The 20,125-nt window shown below is 41.5% G+C and overlaps 1 protein-coding gene across 5 annotated transcripts; it reads left to right on the top strand.

The window, feature by feature from the left end:
- Nucleotides 1-97: 97 nt before the first annotated feature.
- Nucleotides 98-18,394, top strand: FAM217B (family with sequence similarity 217 member B). Of its 5 annotated transcripts, none has more exons than XM_040435919.1 (3): nucleotides 98-314; nucleotides 3,793-3,865; nucleotides 17,214-18,394. In XM_040435919.1, the coding sequence occupies exons 2-3, from the start codon at nucleotides 3,828-3,830 to the stop codon at nucleotides 18,337-18,339; spliced, it is 1,164 nt and encodes a 387-aa protein (XP_040291853.1). In that variant the 5' UTR covers nucleotides 98-314; nucleotides 3,793-3,827; the 3' UTR covers nucleotides 18,340-18,394. The 5 variants fall into 5 exon arrangements, with proteins under 5 accessions (XP_040291853.1, XP_040291854.1, XP_040291852.1 ...); XM_040435920.1 differs by lacking the exon at nucleotides 98-314 and adding an exon at nucleotides 435-559 and having other exon boundaries at nucleotides 3,795-3,865; XM_040435918.1 differs by lacking the exon at nucleotides 98-314 and adding an exon at nucleotides 435-676.
- The last annotated feature ends 1,731 nt before the right edge of the window (nucleotides 18,395-20,125 follow it).

Here is a 20,125-nt window from a genome sequence, read left to right as displayed (position 1 = left end):
TCCAAAACTGCATGCAGAAGCCTGATCGTGTGGCTGTGCCCTTCCTGCTGTTAATAATATAGTAGACCAGTGTGGCACACTTGGTGGTGGAGCTGTTAAGAAATGAGATTTTGCAGAACAGCGTGTAGACGATTTTCTGTGTGCTAAATGAATTCCCTGACAAAATCAAGGAACTCTGTATCAGTCCGGACATTGAGGCATTCCTTTTCATCACGTACATCCGCCTTGCCACTGTGAACAAGCATGGGCAGCTGCACATACATCACATGCGTCTCCTGTCTGCACTGAAGAAGCAGCAGAATCTGTTGTCTCAGGTATCCGTGCTAATCTATAGTGTGCCAGGCTCTACCCATAATCCTTTGCTGTGGTAATGACAGCCCTGTGCCTCTGAGGTTTGGGGGTGGAGTTGTGGTTTATTTACTCATCTCACAGCAAGAATTTCTCCAGGGCCAGCAGCACATAGAAACATAGAATGTGTCGGCAGATAAGAACCATTTGGCCCATCTAGTCTGCCCAAGCAGTGCTAGGGTGATGGCAGATAACGGAGACAGGCAGGCAGGTAAGGAGGGTGCAGTGAGGAGGACGGCTTCTGTCACGCTGGGCATGTGCTTTATGTTTTGCAGTAGGGGGCTACAGGACTGACACAGTATGACCAGGAACAGAGCAGAAAAGCATGGTAACGTAAGAAAGGATGTCTGTAATTGCACTATGGTGAAGTAACATGAAGATGCATGTATGTTTATTACTTCTGCTTTACTAAAGCGCCTTCTTACAGTTCTCATTTCAGGTTGTCATTGTGAGAAGATTGCATTCTCTTGTGATCAGTATGAAATATTGATAAGGCACATATGAAGCGCGTGCGTATGTCTTCTTCATGAAAGCTGTTATCTGATATACATATTTAAATGATTTGGGTAGTGAGAATTATTTGGAATTAATGGAAGTCTGAATTATTTATTTGATGTCCGTACTGTTACATTCTGAAATGAATTAAATGAAATGTGTATTTTAATGATTGCATATAAGCTTTGGTGAGTTAAAGAGGACCCGTCACCACTCCTGACATCCTTGATTTAAGGCTTCTTTCACACCAGCGTTAGGCTTGTCCGGCAGGGGACGCTGCATCCCCCGCCCGTCCCTATTATAGTGAATGGGGCCGGGCTGGACTTCGGGCAGCACACGTGTGCAAGCGTAACGCCAGTGTGAAAGAAGTCTAATAGCTTCATGCATTCCCCATGTAATAACAATTCTGGAGCATCTATTCTCATGTCTGTATGTCGTGCTATTCCTCTGTTATTTCTACTAGAAGTTATTAATGAATTGCTATTAGCCTTCAGTAAGGGTACAGAGGGGAGGTAACCAGTTGGGGGTGTACCTGCACAGACTGACTCTAGCCAATCAGTGCTGCCACTGTCAGACCATTAGGTGATAGTTCAGTAAAGGCCCCTATATACGGGTCAACACAGCAGGCAATTATCAGGAACACTCCTTGCCCTGATCATATGAAGGGGCCGTTAGACTACATTCACAAAAATGACCATGAAAATAGGACACACTGTCAGTTTTTCATGGCCATATTTCTACCATTTTTGCATCCATTTTCTGACCCCCAGCAGTAATAATGTCCCCCATAGTGGCCCCAGCAGTAATAATGTCCCCCATAGTGGCCCCCCACCAGTAAAAGTGAGCCCCAGTAGTAATAATGTCCCTCATAGTGGCCCCCAGCAGTAATAATGTGCCCCATAGTGGCCGCCAGAAGTAACATTGTCCCCAATAGTGGCCCCCAGCAGTAATAATGTCCCCCATAGTGGCCCCCAGCAGTAATAATGTCACGTAAAGTGGCCTCAGCTGTAGTAATGCCCCCATAGTGCTCCTCAGCTGTAATTCTTTAGCAGAAAAAAAATGACTCACCTCATCCACTTGCACTCATTCTGCGCTCCCAGCATGATTGCGTGGTGGTCTCATCATTCTTGAGCACAGATCCTTCGGCAGGTCCTTCATAACACCACGCAACAAAAATAAAAACTTTTCGTCTGCTACTGGGCAAAAACCATTTGTCCTATACTAAATCGAGTGTGCGGATTAAAAATCTGAAGTCAGAATTGTTGTAATACGTCACAAAATTTTGCTATGCATAAGTATGCCTAAATAAATAAAGCACTTGGAAAGCATTGAATAATTTTGACCAGAACGAGTTTTACTCCAACAATTACCTGATCTACATCAAAGTTTGCGTAGTAAACCCCTAAAAGACTATATTGCACAAGTGTACCCATTTTTAACGGACGTTAGACAGGTGCACTCTTGTCTAAGTGACCATGAAAAACGGCCCCATTGTTTTTATTGGGGTCTGTCTGGCCATGAAAATTGCCAAAAATAGGACATGTCCTATTTTTTGATGGCAGCTGTTCACTGGCCGGTAAAAAGATGAACGTAGCCGGTTTGTGTGAACGTAGCCTTAGGGCTCATGTTCACGTTGCGTTTGAACCTTCTGTTGGATATATATATGGTGGTAGGTTTTAATGATGTATTCCTCCTATTGAATGCTTTGACTCATGTTACTGTATAGACTTACTGTTATACTCCTTAAACTTTCATGGAGATAAAATCTTTGACTACTCTTTAGTGATCAGTTCAAAAAGGTACACTGACTTATACCAGCCTTTCACCAGACTACATAAGGTACACTGACTTATACCAGCCTTTCACCAGACTACATAAGGTACACTGACTTATACCAGCCTTTCACCAGACTACATAAGGTACACTGACTTATACCAGAATTCATAAGGTATAATGACTTATACCAGCCTTTCACCAGACTTCATAAGGTACACTGACTTATACCAGCCTTTCACCAGACTACATAAGGTATAATGACTTATACCAGCCTTTCACCAGACTACATAAGATATACTGACTTATACCAGCCTATCACCAGACTACATAAGATATACTGACTTATACCAGCCTTTCACCAGACTACATAAGGTATAATGACTTATACCAGCCTTTCACCAGACTACATAAGGTACACTGACTTATACCAGCCTTTCACCAGACTACATAAGGTATAATGACTTATACCAGCCTTTCACCAGACTACATAAGGTATAATGACTTATACCAGCCTTTCACCAGACTACATAAGGTATAATAACTTATACCAGCCTATCAGGTATAATGACTTATACCAGCCTATCACCAGACTACATAAGGTATAATGACTTATACCAGCCTATCACCAGACTACATAAGGTATAATGACTTATACCAGCCTTTCACCAGACTACATAAGGTATAATGACTTATACCAGCCTTTCACCAGACTACATAAGGTATAATGACTTATACCAGCCTTTCACCAGACTACATAAGGTATAATGACTTATGCCAGCCTATTACCAGACTACATAAGATATACTGACTTATACCAGCCTACATAAGGTACAATTACTTATACCAGCCTTTCACCAGACTACATAAGATATAATGACTTATACCAGCTTTTCACCAGACTCCATAAGGTACACTGACTTATACCAGCCTTTCACCAGACTACATAAGATATACTGACTTATACCAGCCTTTCACCAGACTACATAAGGTATAATGTCTTATAAAGTCCTGATGCATATGCCAAATGCTCACTGTTCCTCTTTCACCTTTCTCTCCTCTGTTTGGGGCTTTTGTATATTAGTCTTATTTCTTTTAATAAAGATGAAAGAACATTATTGCTTGCTACATCACAGATTGTCCTGATTTCTGATATCTCTTTTTTTTTTTCCCCAGAGGAATTGAATATTTGAAATAAAATAATAAATGCTATGAAAAAAGTCAGCAGACCTACAACCATTCATGAAAGGTAGTTGTCTACTTTTTTGAGTAGTTTTAGTCTCCTAGAAACACATTGGACTCTGTTTACTCTCACAATAGTTTACTTCCACTCTTAGGGCTTCTACATGCTTGTTTGTTCTGGCGTTTTTCTCCATATGGCTGCAGTTTTTATGTTTTTTTTTATTTGTTTTTTAAACAACTGTGTGAACTACCGGTAAATTTTTTTACGGCATTTTGCCCCTCAAAATGACACCTACGGTAATTAACAAAACATCACTATTTAAAGAAAAAACTTTCACATTATACGCTTTTTTGTAGCATTTTTTTAGGCATTTTGCCCATATATAGAGTTGTTGCGATACCATATTTTTGATTCGGTTTCGATACCATGAAAAAGTATTGCGATACTCGATACCATTCGATACCACGCGAAAAAAATAAACCAAAAAAGCCACGTGCATTCCGCATTTTAAAAAATGGCGAATCGCGCAGTTTTTATTTATTTTTTCTGTTCCGGTGTTCACCGCATAGATTTTTTAAAATATTTTAATAGTTTAGACTTTTCTGACGTGGCAATATGTAATATGTTTATTATTTATACATTTTATATGTGAAATTGGGAAAAGGGGGTGATTCATACTTAATATTTTGGTGGTGGGGTTTTTTCCTTTTTTTTTTTACACTTTTTATTTAATAACTATTTCCCCCCTTAGGGGCCAGAACCTCGGATCTTTTCATCCCTTGTCCTATTCACCCTAATAGAGCTCTATCAGAGTGAATAGGACCTCACACTGTCCCTGCTGCTCTGTGCTCTGTGCACACCGCATCAGGGATGTTACCATGGCAGCCAGGGCTTCAGGAGCATCCTGGCTGCCATGGTAACCGATCGGAGACCCAGGCTTACACAGCTGGGGCTCCGATCAGAAGCTGCCACTGCACCACCAATGAGGGGGAGGGGAGAGGACCCTGTGGCCACTGCCACCAATGATTTTAATACTGGGGGGTTGAGAGGGGCCGGCGCACTGTGCCACCAATGATTTTAATGGGATGGGGGGTTGAGGGGGAAGGGGCACAATGCACCACCAAAGATTTTAATGGGGTGGGGGGTTGGGGGGGGGCGCACTGCACCACCAATGATAATTACCCCTTAATACAGGAGGCGAGTACTGGCAGATAAGCGGCAGTTAACCCCTCAGGTGCCGCACCTGAGGGGTTAACTGCTGCTGATCGCAACTCCCTGTCAGGGGCAGGGTGCCGGCTATGCGATTCTGCTGCCGGCACCCGCCTCCTGTATTATGGGTTAAAGTCTACTTTTCCTGGGTTCAGACTAAGTATTAGGCTACACAGAGCGGCGCCCAGCGATGTCCCAGCACTTACTATTATTCCTGGGCACCGCTCCGTTCGCCTGTTGTGCCCCATTACTGTCTCCTCTCCTGCTCCATATGCTGATTACTATCGGAGTAATGGGGAGGAGACATCAGTGGGGTCAACTCCTGCAGATCAGCTGTTTGACGGGGCCGTGGTGCATATGAGAGCAGTGTGGTCTGATTAGGGTTGTTGCGGGTATCGAAATTTCGATACCCAATCAATACTTTTGTCCCGGTATCGTATCGATACTGGGCTGTGCTTCTGCGCAGTCTAGTATCTCTGAACATGAGCGCGCTGCTGTCAGCGCGCTCATGTTCTCTCAGCAGCATGGGGAGAAAGAAGCTGTGCTCCCTCCCCCTGTGCTGCCGCTGCCACCAATGAGAAGAGAGGGGCGGAGGAGGGGCGGGCGCACTGCGCCACCAATGATAGTACTTTTCCTACACAGAGCAGCGCCCAGCGATGTCCCAGCACTCACCATTATTCCTGGGCGTCGCTCAGTTCACCCGCAGTGCCCCATTACTGTCTCCTCTCCTGCTCCATATGCTGATTACTATCCGAGCGATGGGGAGGAGACATCAGCTTCACTAGTGGGCGTTCCTTCTCCCTGGCTGTAGCGCTGTCGAATCACAGCGCAGGAAGAAGGAACGCCCACTAGTGACGCTGATGTCTCCTCCCCATCGCTCCGATAGTAATCAGCATGTGGAGCAGGAGAGGAGACAGTAATGGGGCACAGCAGGCAAACGGAGCGGCGCCCAGGAATAATAGTAAGTGCTGGGACATTGCTGGGCGCCGCTTTGTGTAGGAAAAGTCGTATCATTGGTGGCGCCCGGCCCTCCTCCGCCGCCCCTCTCTTCTCATTGGTGGCAGTGGCGGCAGCAGCAGCACAGGGGGGAGGGAGGACTGCTTCCTTCTCTCCGTGCTGCTGAGAGAACATGAGCACGCTGACAGCAGAGCGCTCATGTTCAGAGATACTAGACTGCGCAGAAGCACAGCCCAGTATCGAAAAAATGGAAATCCCGGTATCGTATCGATACCGGGACAAAAGTATTGATTGGGTATCGAAATTTCGATACCCGCAACAACCTTACCCATATAGTTGGTGTCATTTATTAAACTGGTGTAAAGTAGAACTGGCTTATTTGCCCATAGCAACCAATCAGATTCCACCTTTCATTTTCCAAAGGAGCTGTCAAAAATGAAAGGTAAAAATTGTTTACTATGGGCAACAGTTTGATGAATGACCTCCAAGTGTTTTTTTCATGGTTTTTTTCTATGCCCTGTTATTTTTTTTATAGGATAGCATGTACTCCTATGATGTCGCATCCTCTGTAGCAGTATTGGAACATTAAAAAAGCCATGCAAAAACAGCATAAAAAAAAAACAAAACACACTTGCACATTCAAATGGGATAAAAACACCAGACAATTAGGGAAATAATGCAGCAATTTAAAAAAATGTGATTGGTCCGAAAAATGCACTCAAGGGTGAAAAAATGGCACTGCAAAAAAATGCCTGTTTATGCTACCAGTTAAACCTATGTGTGACGCTGGCCTTAAACAAGTTGTCCTGGATTTTTATATTGATAGCCTTTCCTCAGGATTTACCATCAATATCTGATCGGCATGGGACTGACACCTTACACCCCTGCTGATCAGCTGTTCCAAATAGTTCTGGTGCTGGAACTACACAGCTCTGTCTTTTCCATCGTGGTCAGACTTGGCTACTTCAGTGCGGCTCCCATTGAAGTGAGGGCTCATGCACACGACCGTATGTATTTTGCGGCCCGCAAAAAACGGATCTGCAAAAAATACAGATTGAGTCCGTGTGCATTCCATATTTTGCGGAACGGAACAGCTGGCCCCTAATAGAACAGTCCTATCCTTTTCAGTAATGCGGACAATAATATGACAGGTTCTATTTTTTTGCGGAACTGAAATACGGAAACGGAATGCACACTGAGTAAGAGTCCATTCAGACGTCCGTAGTGCATTGTGGATTCGCAATACACCCGGCCGGCACGCCCATATTGCAATTGCGGACAAGAATAGGACATTTTCTTTTTTTTTCCGGAAGATCGGGAAAGCGTTCCGGAAATACAGATGCGGAGAGCACATAGTGTGCTCTCCGCATCCGTTCCGCAATTCCACAAATATACAGATGTGTGAATGGAGCCTAATTTCAGTTTTTTTTGTGGGCCCATTAAAATGAATGGTTTCGCATACGGTCCGCAAAAAAAACGGAATGGACAGGGAGAGAAAATACGTTTGTGTGCATGAGCCCTGAATGTAAGCAACAGTGCAATTACTAGCTTGATCCTCTATATAGTGGACAGACCTATGTAGTTCTGACTCTTATTACTGGTGCTGGAAATTCTCCTAGGATATAAAAATCCTAGAAAATACTTTTAAAGCTATCCCATTAAACTCTTAAGCAGCTTCTTTGCAAGAAAAAAAATATATAGTTTTTGTACTAGCAACATTTTAATTCTGATAGACTTGAGGTCATAATAGGATAGGTTTCACCTTTTGACTTTTGTTGAGTCCAGTGTTGTCATGCATAAGCGACATATGTCAGCAGAATCTCATATTGCAGCCTTAGGATTTGGGCCTGTAATTTCAAAGTATATGAATATAAAAATTAAGATACTACACAGTGGTTTTCACATTTTTAATGTGCAGCCAAAACCCTTGTTTAACTCCTTAAAGAGGACCTTTCACCGATCCTGACATTGTGAACTAAGTATCATGACATATACAGCGGCGCCCAGGGATCTCACTGCACTTACTATTATCCCTGGGCGCCGCTCCGTTCTCCCGTTATGTCCTCCGGTATGTTCGGGGACTTGGTTATAGTAGGCGGAGTCTGCCCTTGTTCTGCGGGCGTCTCCTTCTCCTAGGCTGTAGCGCTGGCCAATCGCAGCGCAGAGCTCACAGCCTGGGAGAAAAAATCCTGTCATGATACTTAGTTCACAATGTCAGGATCGGTGAAAGGTCCTCTTTAAGGACACAGCCATATTTCACCTTAAGGACCAGGCCATTTTTTGCAAATCTGACCAGTGTCACTTTAAGTGGTGATAACTTTAAAACGCTTTGACTTATCCAGGCCATTTTGAGATTGTTTTTTCTTCACATATTGTACTTCACGACATTGGTAAAATAGAGTAAAAAAATTTATTTTTATTTATTAAAAAAATACCAATTCTACCAAAGTTTTGGAAAAAATTGCAAATTTCCAAGTTTCAATTTCTCTACTTCTATAATACATAGTAATACCTCCAAAAATAGTTATTACTTTACATTCCCCATATGTCTACTTCATGTTTGGATCGTTTTGGGAATGACATTTTAGTTTTTGGGGACGTTACAAGGCTTAGAAGTTTAGAAGCAAATCTTGAAATTTTTCAGAAATTTTCAAAAACCCAATTTTTAGGGACCAGTTTAGGTCTGAAGTCACTTTGTGAGGGTTACATAATAGAAACCACCCAAAAATGACCCCATTGGAAAATGGAGATAAAATTTCATAATTTAAATTTTTGGGCAAATTTTCAATTTTTATCCATTTTTTCCAGTAACAAAGCAAGGGTTAACAGCTTAACAAAATGCTATATTTATTGCCCCGATTCTGTAGTTTGCAGAAACACTCCATATTTGGTCATAAACTACTGTACGGGCACACAGTAGGGCGTAGAGGGAAAGGAATGCCGTATGGTTTTTGGAAGGCAGATTTTGCTGGACTGGTTTATTTACACCATGTCCCATTTGAATCCTCCCTGATGCACCCCTAGAGTAGAAACTCCATAAAAGTGACACCATCTAAGAAACTACACCCCTCAAGGTATTCAAAACTGATTTTACAAACTTTGTTAACCCTTTAGGTGTTGCACAAGAGTTATTGGCAAATGGAGATGAAATTTGAGAATTAAAATTTTTGGGCAAATTTTCCATTTTAATCCATTTTTTCCAGTAACAAAGCAAGGGTTAACAGCCAAACAAAATGCTATATTTATTGCCCTGATTCTGTAGTTTGCAGAAACACCCCATATGTGGCCGTAAACTACTGTATGGGCACACAGTAGGGCGTAGAGGGAAAGGTGCGCCGTATTGTTTTTGGAAGGCAGATTTTTCTGGACTGGTTTATTTACACCATGTCCCATTTGAAGCCCCCCTGATGCACCCCTAGAGTAGAAACTCCATAAAAGTGACACCATCTAAGAAACTACACCCCTCAAGGTATTCAAAACTGATTTTACAAACTTTGTTAACCCTTTAGGTGTTGCACAAGAGTTATTGGCAAATGGAGATGAAATTTGAGAATTAAAATTTTTGGGCAAATTTTCCATTTTAATCCATTTTTTCCAGTAACAAAGCAAGGGTTAACAGCCAAACAAAATGCTATATTTATTGCCCTGATTCTGTAGTTTGCAGAAACACCCCATATGTGGCCGTAAACTACTGTATGGGCACACAGTAGGGCGTAGAGGGACAGGTGCGCCGTATGGTTTTTGGAAGGCAGATTTTGCTGGACTGGTTTATTTACACCATGTCCCATTTGAAGCCCCCATGATGCACCCCTAGAGTAGAAACTCCATAAAAGTGACCCCATCTAAGAAACTACACCCCTCAATGTATTCAAAACTGATTTTACAAACTTTGTTAACCCTTTAGGTGTTGCACAAGAGTTATTGGCAAATAGAGATGGAAAATTTGCCAAAAAAATTTAATTCTCAAATTTCATTTTAATCCATTTTTTCCAGTAAGAAATCAAGGGTTAACAGCCAAACAAAATCCTATATTTATTGCCCCGATTCTGTAGTTTGCATAAACACCCCATATGTTGCCTTAAACTACTGTACTGGCACACAGTAGGGTGTAGAGGGAAAGGTGTGCCGTGTGGTTTTTGGAAGACAGATTTTGCTGGACTGGTTTATTTACACCATGTCCCGTTTGAAGCCCCCCTGATGCACCCCTAGAATAGAAACTCCATAAAAGTGACCCCATTTTGGAAACTACGGGATAAGGTGGCAGTTTGGTTGGGACTATTCTTAGGGTACATATGATTTTTGGTTTATCTATATTAAATTTTTCTGAGGCAAGGTTACCAGAAATAGAAATTCTGAAATTTCATCTCCATTTGCCAGAAATAAGGTTAATTCCCTTAGGATACGGGGGTGTAATCCGTTATTTAAAACATGTTAAAAAAAAAATAGACATATTTGGTATCACCGCATCCGCAATGACCAGCTCTATAATAATATCATATAATCTAAAATAAAAATAATCATTACGCCCAAAAAGATTTTTTTGTTAGCTCACCTCCCAAAAAACATAATGTTAATCAATCAAAAAGTCGTATGTACCCCAAAATGGTAGCAATAAAAACTTCACCTCATCCTGTAAAAAATGAGCCCCCACACAAGATAATATCCAGAAAAATAAAGAAATATGGCTCTAAGAAAATTGCAACACAAAAACATGATTTTTTTTCTAAAAATGCTCTTATTGTGTAAAACATAAAAAATAAAAAAATAAAATAGACGTTGCATCCGTAATGACTGGATCTATAAAAATATCACATGATCTACCCCATCAAGTAAACGGTATAAAAAATAAAAAAAAATTGAAAAATGACACCAGTTTTTTTGTGACTTCACCTCCTAAAAAATGAGATAAAAAGCAACCAGAAAGCCAATTGTACTCTAAAATGGTGCCAATAAAAACGACAGCTTGTCCTGCACAAAATAAGCCCTCACGCTGCTCATTCAACAAAAAATAAAAAAGTTATCGCTCTTAAAAACCCTGACAGAAAATTCCATGTTAGAAAATTCAGATGCCGCTCCCTCCCTTCTGAGCCCTGGCCCAGGCTCGGACTGGCCCACAGGGGTACAGGTGAATCCCCCGGTGGGCCCCTGAGCAAGGTGGGCCCCTAGTCTCCCACCCCCTGCACAAGTGGCACATGACACAGTTGACTTACTGCACTACAGACATATATTCAATGTACAGCACCTCAACCAGCCTATGTTCATATAAAAAATGTGATAGTTTATTAAAGACACTACTCAGTTTATTATTATAGACACGATCAGAGCTGAGATGACTTCTAGTTATAGAGGAAAGCTAGCCGGTATCCTCTTCTCCCCAGGACCTACCTTCTCAAAGTTGCTGCATGGCCCCCCATAGTCAATCATCTGGTAGCATCTTGCTGATGTGTGAGCAGGTAATATTTGAATGTATCCATACGGTGGGCCCCCAAAATAAATTTTACTGGTGGGCCCTAGGCACCCCAGTCCGACACTGCCCTGGCCTATCCTCAAATACCAGTTGAAGACCACAGTTGGGGTGGTACTGTATTCAGGAGAAAGTGGGTAGCAAATTGTGGGGGGATATTTTCCTGTTATCTTTTGTGAAAAATAAAGTTTGGGCCTAAAGCACCATATTTTTGTAAAATAAAAAAATTCAATTTTTCATTTTCACACCCAAGTATTAAAGGATAACTGTCGTATTTATATATTATTATTTTTTGAGTATTGGATTGTGGTGATTAATATCACCTTGGTGGCCCTATTTCAACTTTTCACTGTGTATTCAATTACCCCTTAATTCCACATTTTTGTTCCCTGTACTGCCTATTTTTACCTGTGCTTAAAATAGGGTTGCTATGCATGGTCTGTCTATCTGTTGATAGACGAAGCACGCAGATGCAGGCTCACATTACTGACAGCCAGGGACTGTAAGTAAATTATTAAAGCCAGGTCCTCCCCAGCAGCTGATAACAGTGCCTGGGCTGTCTGCACTTCTCCCTGTCCCTGCGCTTGGCAGACGCTCCCTCACTCAGCAGAGCTGGAGAATGCAGAGTTGGAGCAGCGCAGACCAGGGAAGGGAGATCTGCCATCTGCTCAGTGTATAAATGAAAGCAACATGTGGTAAGAGGACCCCTTTGTGCTGCACTAGATTAACCCTTTAGGGGGGGAGAGCTCTGGTTACTGACACTTTTGGGGGCTATTGTTACTGGCTAGTGCATGTGAGGAGCTCAATGCATTGTGGGTAGTGAGGGCAGGCGGGATTAGCCTCAGGGTGAGGGCAGTGGTGGCCATCTTAACTGAATAGTGAAATTGCAGTTTTATGCAGACTGGTTGCTAAGGGCTGAATCTTATTAAATATGGGGTAAGTCAGTCTAATAGTAACTAATTCTGGAATATCATGTTATTAGTAACAACATATATGAAAATTGAAATTAGGGTCTAAATGTGACAGTTATCCTTTAAAAATTCTATGAAACACCTGTTGAGTGAAGTGCTTGCTACACCCCTTAAAAATTCCTTGGGTGCTGTAGTTTACAAAATGTGGTCACTTTTTAGGGGTTTTGACTGTGGGGGAACCTCAGGGTCTGTTCAAATGCAACATGGTGCCCAAAGACCATTCCAGCAAAATATTCCCTCCAAAAACCATATGCAGCTCCTTGCCTTCGTGTGCCCAAACAGCGGTATATGACCACATATGGGGTGTTTCTGCAAAATCAGGTTAATAAATATTGAGGTTTGTTTTGTTGTTAACCCTTGATGTGTTCCAGGAAAAAAATAATTACAATTGAAAATCTGCAAAAAAAGTGAAATTTTTAAATTCCTATGGAATGTGGAATATGGCAACCAATAGTCTTTTACATTGGGACAGCGGGCATCCGTTTGCCCTCAAGAAATTATTATTATTACTTGTCTCACCTTTTTATTCTGTCTATATAGTTGTTTACAATCTATATTTAATATACACCGGAATATAGGATTGTTTCTGACCATACTGGAGTGGAGTTTATGAAATGTTTCCCCTCCCTCTGTTCTAGTTCTAGTAATAACTGTGTCCATGGCCAGTATTGTCATATCTGGTGCCTTTATAGTGTTTTGCCGTTCTATTTCTCATACTGCCTGCACACTATATTCCTCTTTGCGTTTTCCCTATTACCAGTAGTGATATATAATATACTGGATTTGATAGCATCGGTTCCCCCTTTACCTGTATAGCACACCTGCTCTTGCCTCCCGGGCTGTAATGCCTTGCTTTGTCACTCGGCCTGCTTGGGGGCGTGTCAGTTGAACACACACACATTCCTGATTGGCCGAGTGTACCGGCACACATGCCCCCCCGGGGGGAGGGGCTTATATGATATCAACCTGGCGTTCTGGCGGCCACACGCAACAGTGGGGTTCTTCTGCAGCAACCTGCGCCACTCACTTGCCCACATCGCTCCTGAGGAAGCGGGGTGATAGTTTCCCATGCAGAAACGCGTCGAGCAACTGCTACCTATTAATAGTAGTTATACAGAAGGCAGGGCAGTATGCAGCTTGAATGTCTCGCTGCAATATACTGGTTGACTAGTGCTATATAGGGCTCCCTCCCAGGTGCACCATACAGGTGCTCAGTATTTTTTACTGGGTTGTGAGTATTGGGGAGTGTATGGTCCAGTCCAAAACAGTTGCCCTGGTGGCTACAATATAATGCCTGGGTGTGATACTGGCTGAAACAATAGTAAGCCAATTATAAAACCTACACACCACAGGTGTTTCATTTCAGGTATCCAGGTGTGTAGATGGCACATAGATAAAGCCCCTCTTTACACACTTGGTTCCCTGTTTGCCTGTTGAATACCAAAAAGGGTGTATAAGCCCGTTTTAAATATTGGTCTTTATTAAAATATATATATATTTTTTTAACGTTCTACCAGGCTGTGAATTAATACCTAAAGGGTTAACAACATTTCTAAAACCAGTTTTGAATAGTTTGAGGGTGTCGTTTCTAAAATGGGGTCATTTATGGGTTGGTTCTATTATGTAAGCCCCACAAAGTGACTTCAGAACTGAACTGGTCCTTAAAAAAGTTGACTTTGGAAATTTTTCAAAAAATTTCAAAAATTACTTCTAAAATTCTAAACCTTCTAATGTCCTAAAATAATAAAATTACATTACCGAAATGATGCCAACATAAAGTAGACATATGGGGAATGTTAATGAATATTTTATGAGGCATCACTATCTTAGGGCTCATGCATACGGCCGCCGTTGTGCGGCCGTTCTGTACATTGGGGACCGCAATTTGCGGTTCGTAGGCACAAACAGAAACACCACGGAAGCAGTCCGTAGTGCTTCCGATCCGTGCTTCTGTTCCGCACCGCATCTCCTGGATTGTGGACCCATTCATGTGAATGGGTCTGCATCCGTGATGAAGGGTGCATACGGCCGGTGCCTGTGTATTGCGGACCCGCTGTGGGCGGGCCGCAATACGGCCACGGCCGGGCAATGGTCGTGTGCATGAGCCCTTAAAAGCAGAGAGATTCAAATTTAGAAAGCAGTGAATTTTTTAAAATTTAAGTAAACTTATAAATTAAGATAAAACATATTGACTCAAATTTACCATTAATATGAAGTACAATGTGTCACTAGAAAACAGTCTATGAATGGCTTGGATAAGTAAAAGCGTTCCAAAGTTATTACCACATAAAGTGACACATGTCAGATTTGCAAAATTAGGCTGGTCAGGAGGGGGGTAAATGGCCTGGTCTGGAAATGGTAAACACCTGTTTTTCTCAAAAATGTTCAACTATTTCCAGTTTTACACTTCCACATGCCTTTTGGAAACAGTGGATGGGACTTAACAGGAGCGGCATAGCCTCACACAATCCAACAGATTTAATATAATTAACCTGAGAAGCTGCTATAAATTATAGTGCAAGCTCATAGATTAGCTTTTCTGGCATACAGACAGGCAAGGATGCAACAGATTTAATAACCACTTAAAGGGGTTGTCTCACTCCAGCAAATAGCATTTATTATGTAGAGAAAGTTAATACAAGCCACTTACTAATGTATTTTGATTGTCCATATTGCTTTCTTTGCTGGATTCATTTTTCCATCACATTATGCAGTGCTCATTTCCATGGTTACGACCACCCTGCAATCCATCAGTGATGGTCGTTTGCACACAACTTCCTCTACATAAATGCTATTTGCTGAAGTGAGACAACTCCTTAAAGTACCGGGCCGATTAAGTTGTATATTTTCAGGACACCATTTAATTTACCATGTCTGTTATTGGAAAATGGGAGAAAAATTCTTGTGGGGTTATCCTGAAAAAACCCCACACAATTTCACCAAGGTTTTTGGGGTTTTTACATCACTCATGGCATTCACTGTGCGCTAAAAATGAGATGATGACCTTATTCTGCGGCTCAATACAAATACGGTGATATTTTTTGTTTTACTTATTAAAAAGAAAAATCAGAAAAAATAAAAAAAATTCTTTGCATCGCCATATTTTTATTTTTTTTATTACGTCCACAGAACTGTATGAGGACTTGTTTTTTTATGGAACAAACTGTAGTTTTTATTTGTGCCATTTTTGTGGTATGTACGACTTTTATGATCACTGTTATAAAATTTTGGGGGAGGTGACTAAAATGTGGTTTTTATTTTTTTTCCGTTACAGCGTTCACTACACAGGAATTCTTTTTAAATATTTTAATAGTTCCGACATTTTTGGATGCAGCAATACCTGATATGTTTATTTTTTTATTTTTAATATATTTGTATTTGTAAAATTGGGAAAGGGGAGTGGTTTAAACTTTTAATATTTGAAATTCTTTTTTAAACTTTTTTTTAACTTAGGGGGCTAGAATCTGGGACCTTTTGATCCCTTGTCCTATTCTACCTAATAGAGATCTATTAGGGTGAATAGGATTTTGACATGCTCCCTGCTGAGCTGTGCTTGGTGCACAGCATCTCAGGGAGCTTACCATGGCAGCTTGGGAAACTTTAGAGGCGTTCAGGCTGCCATGGTAACCTTTGGACACCCCGCAATTTCTCTACAGGGGCCTCGATCGAAAAGCAGATTCTGCTCTGCCTTGCCTCACAGATGCTGCGATTGGTGTTGATAGCGGCATCTGAGGCGTTTAATGACAGGGTTCAGCGCGATTGATGTTCCCCGTAAGTGCAGCCGGGTGTCTGGAGCGGACAGTTCCCTGTCAATGCAGCCTGTTCCATACATTCCCTCAACCATGGAGCAGACTGAGGCCTGTGCTTCTTGCATGTTACCACGACGCAGTTAGACTAAAACCACCAAATGAAATTCTGGTTTTAATAAATTCCCCTCAAAATCTTATTTGGATAATCGCCAGCGGCTGGTAATGTATGTGTTTTTGCAGAGGATCCTTTACCGATGGCTCATGTCATATTACTCCCTCGCTTGTGCGAACTGCAGTAAAGAATTCATTACTTTCATATTATATTCATGAACGAAAGAGCATAAAGCAATTAGTTTCACTACTTTATATACCTGTAATTGGAGGAACAATGCCATCATTACAGCTTAAAGGGATAATGTTGTGAAATCAATTGTCTGTGCTATTGTGTGGACCCTGCTGGGCACATTAACTATGTATATTGCAACTGGAACCAAAACTGTTTACTTTTTTATTAGACTGCATTTACCTACAGTATACACACACATTGACTAGTAAAAGGCCTAACATGAAAATTCACAGCATCCCTCTGGGAGATTTCAGCTCTAAACGATTTCCTCAATGATTGCACAGTGTCGTTTTTTACATTATGCATAGTAATAATCTAAACTCAGATTACAGCAATCTAAACTACGTCCTAAACTCAAAACGACATTATATTTACTCACTGTTACTGCAGTCATTTTACTGTATGTGCATTATATATGTACTATAAAATGTTTTTATAAGTAAACATATACTTTAAATCTTCCAATAAGAGCCTCTATACACAGGCTGAGAATTGGGGCAATTATCGAGTATAAAGGATTGCGCCCAATAGTTTTCCTGTGTCATCCCCGCTCATTGTCCACTTTTTTAAGACCTGGCGTTAGCGAGGAAAAGTTGCAGATTGCAGCGCAACTAACCGCCTAATATAGGCGTATTTCAGGATAATAAATGCCCTCATAATGTCAGCACATTTATAAATGTCCACATTAATATAAAGTACTTGTTTTATTTTTATCCAGTGCTGGTTTTGCTTCTCATGAAAAATGTAAAGCTCAAGAAATGAAAAAGGAGTCGTTAAATGAATGTTGTTATGGAAACCAGCTTACAAATGACACCCTTTCTCCAAAAAACAGATTACAGCATTATTCCAGCACGTCAGACAGCAGAATGCTAGAACCAGTTAAATGTACGGAGCGGCATGAGGCAGTTTGGGCTCTAAGTAATATGTCATCCATTGACAATACGACCAGCTCTCAATATAGAAGGCAGTCTCTGGAAAAACTATTCATGGGCTTTGAGTCAGTCCGGCTCTCAACAGAAGATGAGGACAGTGCCAGTGACCTTTCAGATTCTGAAAGAGTTCCTATCCCACCTTCACCACTGACACCTCCTAAGCTGAATCTACGAGCCGAAGAGATCAATCCTGGTTATTTCAGTCAGCATGTGAAACATGGGTGCGAAGATTATGAGTTTCCAGATTTTCTGCCTCCACCTTACAACTCCTGGAACCTTCACCAGGTCTCCATGTTTCTCAATAAAGAAGGCAAAAATACTTTACAGTCGACAGCATCAGCCCCCCTAGAGAGATATGTTGACCGTCTTCTCCAGTTAGAATGGCTTCAAATGCAAACTGTGCAATCTGAAAAGGCAAAAAAGTCTAGACCTCAGACAGTTCCTGCAACATGCCGTAATGGAAAATCTCCAGGAAAATGTAAACCTTGGCAAAGTCCATTGCCTACCAAACTTTTATCTGGTTCAGATAGTGTTCCCAAAACAAACAATGGACAGGATAAAAATTCTCGCAAAAAATATACCCACCGTGAACTCTGTGGCGCAATGTGTTTGCAAAAAAGCTGCTCAAAAGTTTCTGGAACAGGAGAGATTCTCCCATCTGCACCGAAACAAACTCATGATGTGAAATGTAAGAAAAAAACAGTAACAAACTGTCATCAAACAAAAGACATGTTATTTACTGACTCCAAGATGCTTTGTGCTGGCAATATTAGACCTGAGAGGCAAATTTCCGTTTTGAGTAATACAGAAAGCCTCCCGAAGCAGACCAAAGCCAGTAAAATGAGGAAAAGTGCACTGTCAGTCAATAGTCATGTCACAAATAGACACTGTCTAGCAGAACAAAAAAAGTAAAAGCAAAAAGTCAACAGTGAGGTATTGTCAGTTTTTAAGTAAAATATAGTATATATGACATTGTCTACTCTGCTTCTTTAAAATATAGGAAAATCCGAAAACACAGACCAGTTCCATTTGACAGAATATGGTCCTGTTCACATCTGCGTTGGACGCTTTTCAGGAGACTTCATTTTATATTTTGTCACATTTAATGGAAAAATATATAGTGAAGAAGGACCTGCCCTCACTTTCTTGACGATATGAAGAGACTTTTATTCAAAGCATAATAGCATCATCAGTGACTACCTCATAGTAACATGATGACATCACTGGGCAGAGTGTATGTATTTAAATCTTGTCTTGCTCACTAATGGAGTATTGCAGGCTTGAGCCAAAACTAGTCACTGATGATGCTATTATGCTTTGAATAAAAGTCTCTTCATATCGTCAAGAAAGTGAGTGCCGGTCCTTCTTCGCTATATACTAGTGGGACGCCTTACCTGGACACATGCACCACATGCAAACCGCAGTTCCGAACCCATCTTCTTCGATATATAATGGAAAAAGTGTTATTTTCATCATCAAAATAATGCCACCTTGGCAGGACCCGTAAGACGTCGCTGGTGGGCACCACATCACGGTTTCAGCACTACTTTCTGTTACAAACAGAGCCTTTTTGTCACAGATAAAACACCATCATTCCCATTTCAGGTTCATTATCACGCAGGCAGATTTTTCAACATTTCTTATTATCTCTGTTCGCTATTTTGAATCTGTGTTTGCTATTACTCAGCTTCCTTCTTAATCAATTATCACATCAAATGCTTTATAACCAGTATAAAGTAGTTGCTCTAGTTTCTACTTAACACTGAACGTTATTTTGTCCTTATGCTTTACATCTAGCTGTGCATGGTGCCCTATAAGTCAATTTAAAGGGGTTCTCCAAAAATGATTTAAAACTGCCATTAGCAAGCTGTCCTGAAGTGGGAGCAGCACTGGTTGTAGTAAGGCCCCGCCATCTCATCTCACCTCCTCCCCCCCCCCCCCCAGGTGCTCTGCATGTGGTGGCAACCAGTCCTACTCGCATTCCAGGACAGGTTTCTGGCAGCCATTTTAAATCATTCCTGAAGAACCATTTAATAACCCCTTCTCCCCTTCTGAACCGGAACTCAGGAGCCCTTGGTGCAGTTTTTCCTTTGCCCTTATAGCTTAACTGGTAGTGCAAAACTGACAAGTATAATACACTCCAGTTAGGGCTGGGCGATGTTGCAAAAGAAAAAATAATTTTGATTATTTTCCATTTAAAAGGGTTCTCCGGTAATGATTTAAAATGGTTGCCAGCAAACTGTCCTAGTATGTGAGCAGGACTGGTAGCCTCCAGAGCTGCCTAGGGGGTGAAGGGTTGGGGCCTCACTATACGCTACACTGCTGTACAATTGATGGTAATGATGTGATCCTGCCTATGCTAGGTCACCATGGATGATCAGCCTGACGTGAACACTTGCCAATGTGTAGTATATGTGAGTGCCAGAGTGTAGTGTGTCGTGAGGCCACCCCCCCCCCCCCCCCCCCCCCCATAGGCAGCTCTGCAAGTAGAGGCAACCAGTCCTGCTCACATTCTAGGACATATTGCTTGTGGCCATTTTAAATCATTCCCGGAGAACCCCTTTAACTATATTTTGCAGGTCAGTACAATAACAGCAATACAAATTTTAAATATTTTTTAATGTTTTACAACCTTTACACAATAAAACAACAAAAAAGTGTCTCATGCCAGGTCTAAAATTGTGGGCGTGGTGTGGGT

The sequence above is a fragment of the Bufo bufo genome, chromosome 6 (assembly GCF_905171765.1).
Source record: "Bufo bufo chromosome 6, aBufBuf1.1, whole genome shotgun sequence".
Taxonomy (NCBI): domain Eukaryota; kingdom Metazoa; phylum Chordata; class Amphibia; order Anura; family Bufonidae; genus Bufo; species Bufo bufo.
This window is presented reverse-complemented; position numbering and strand designations above follow the sequence as displayed.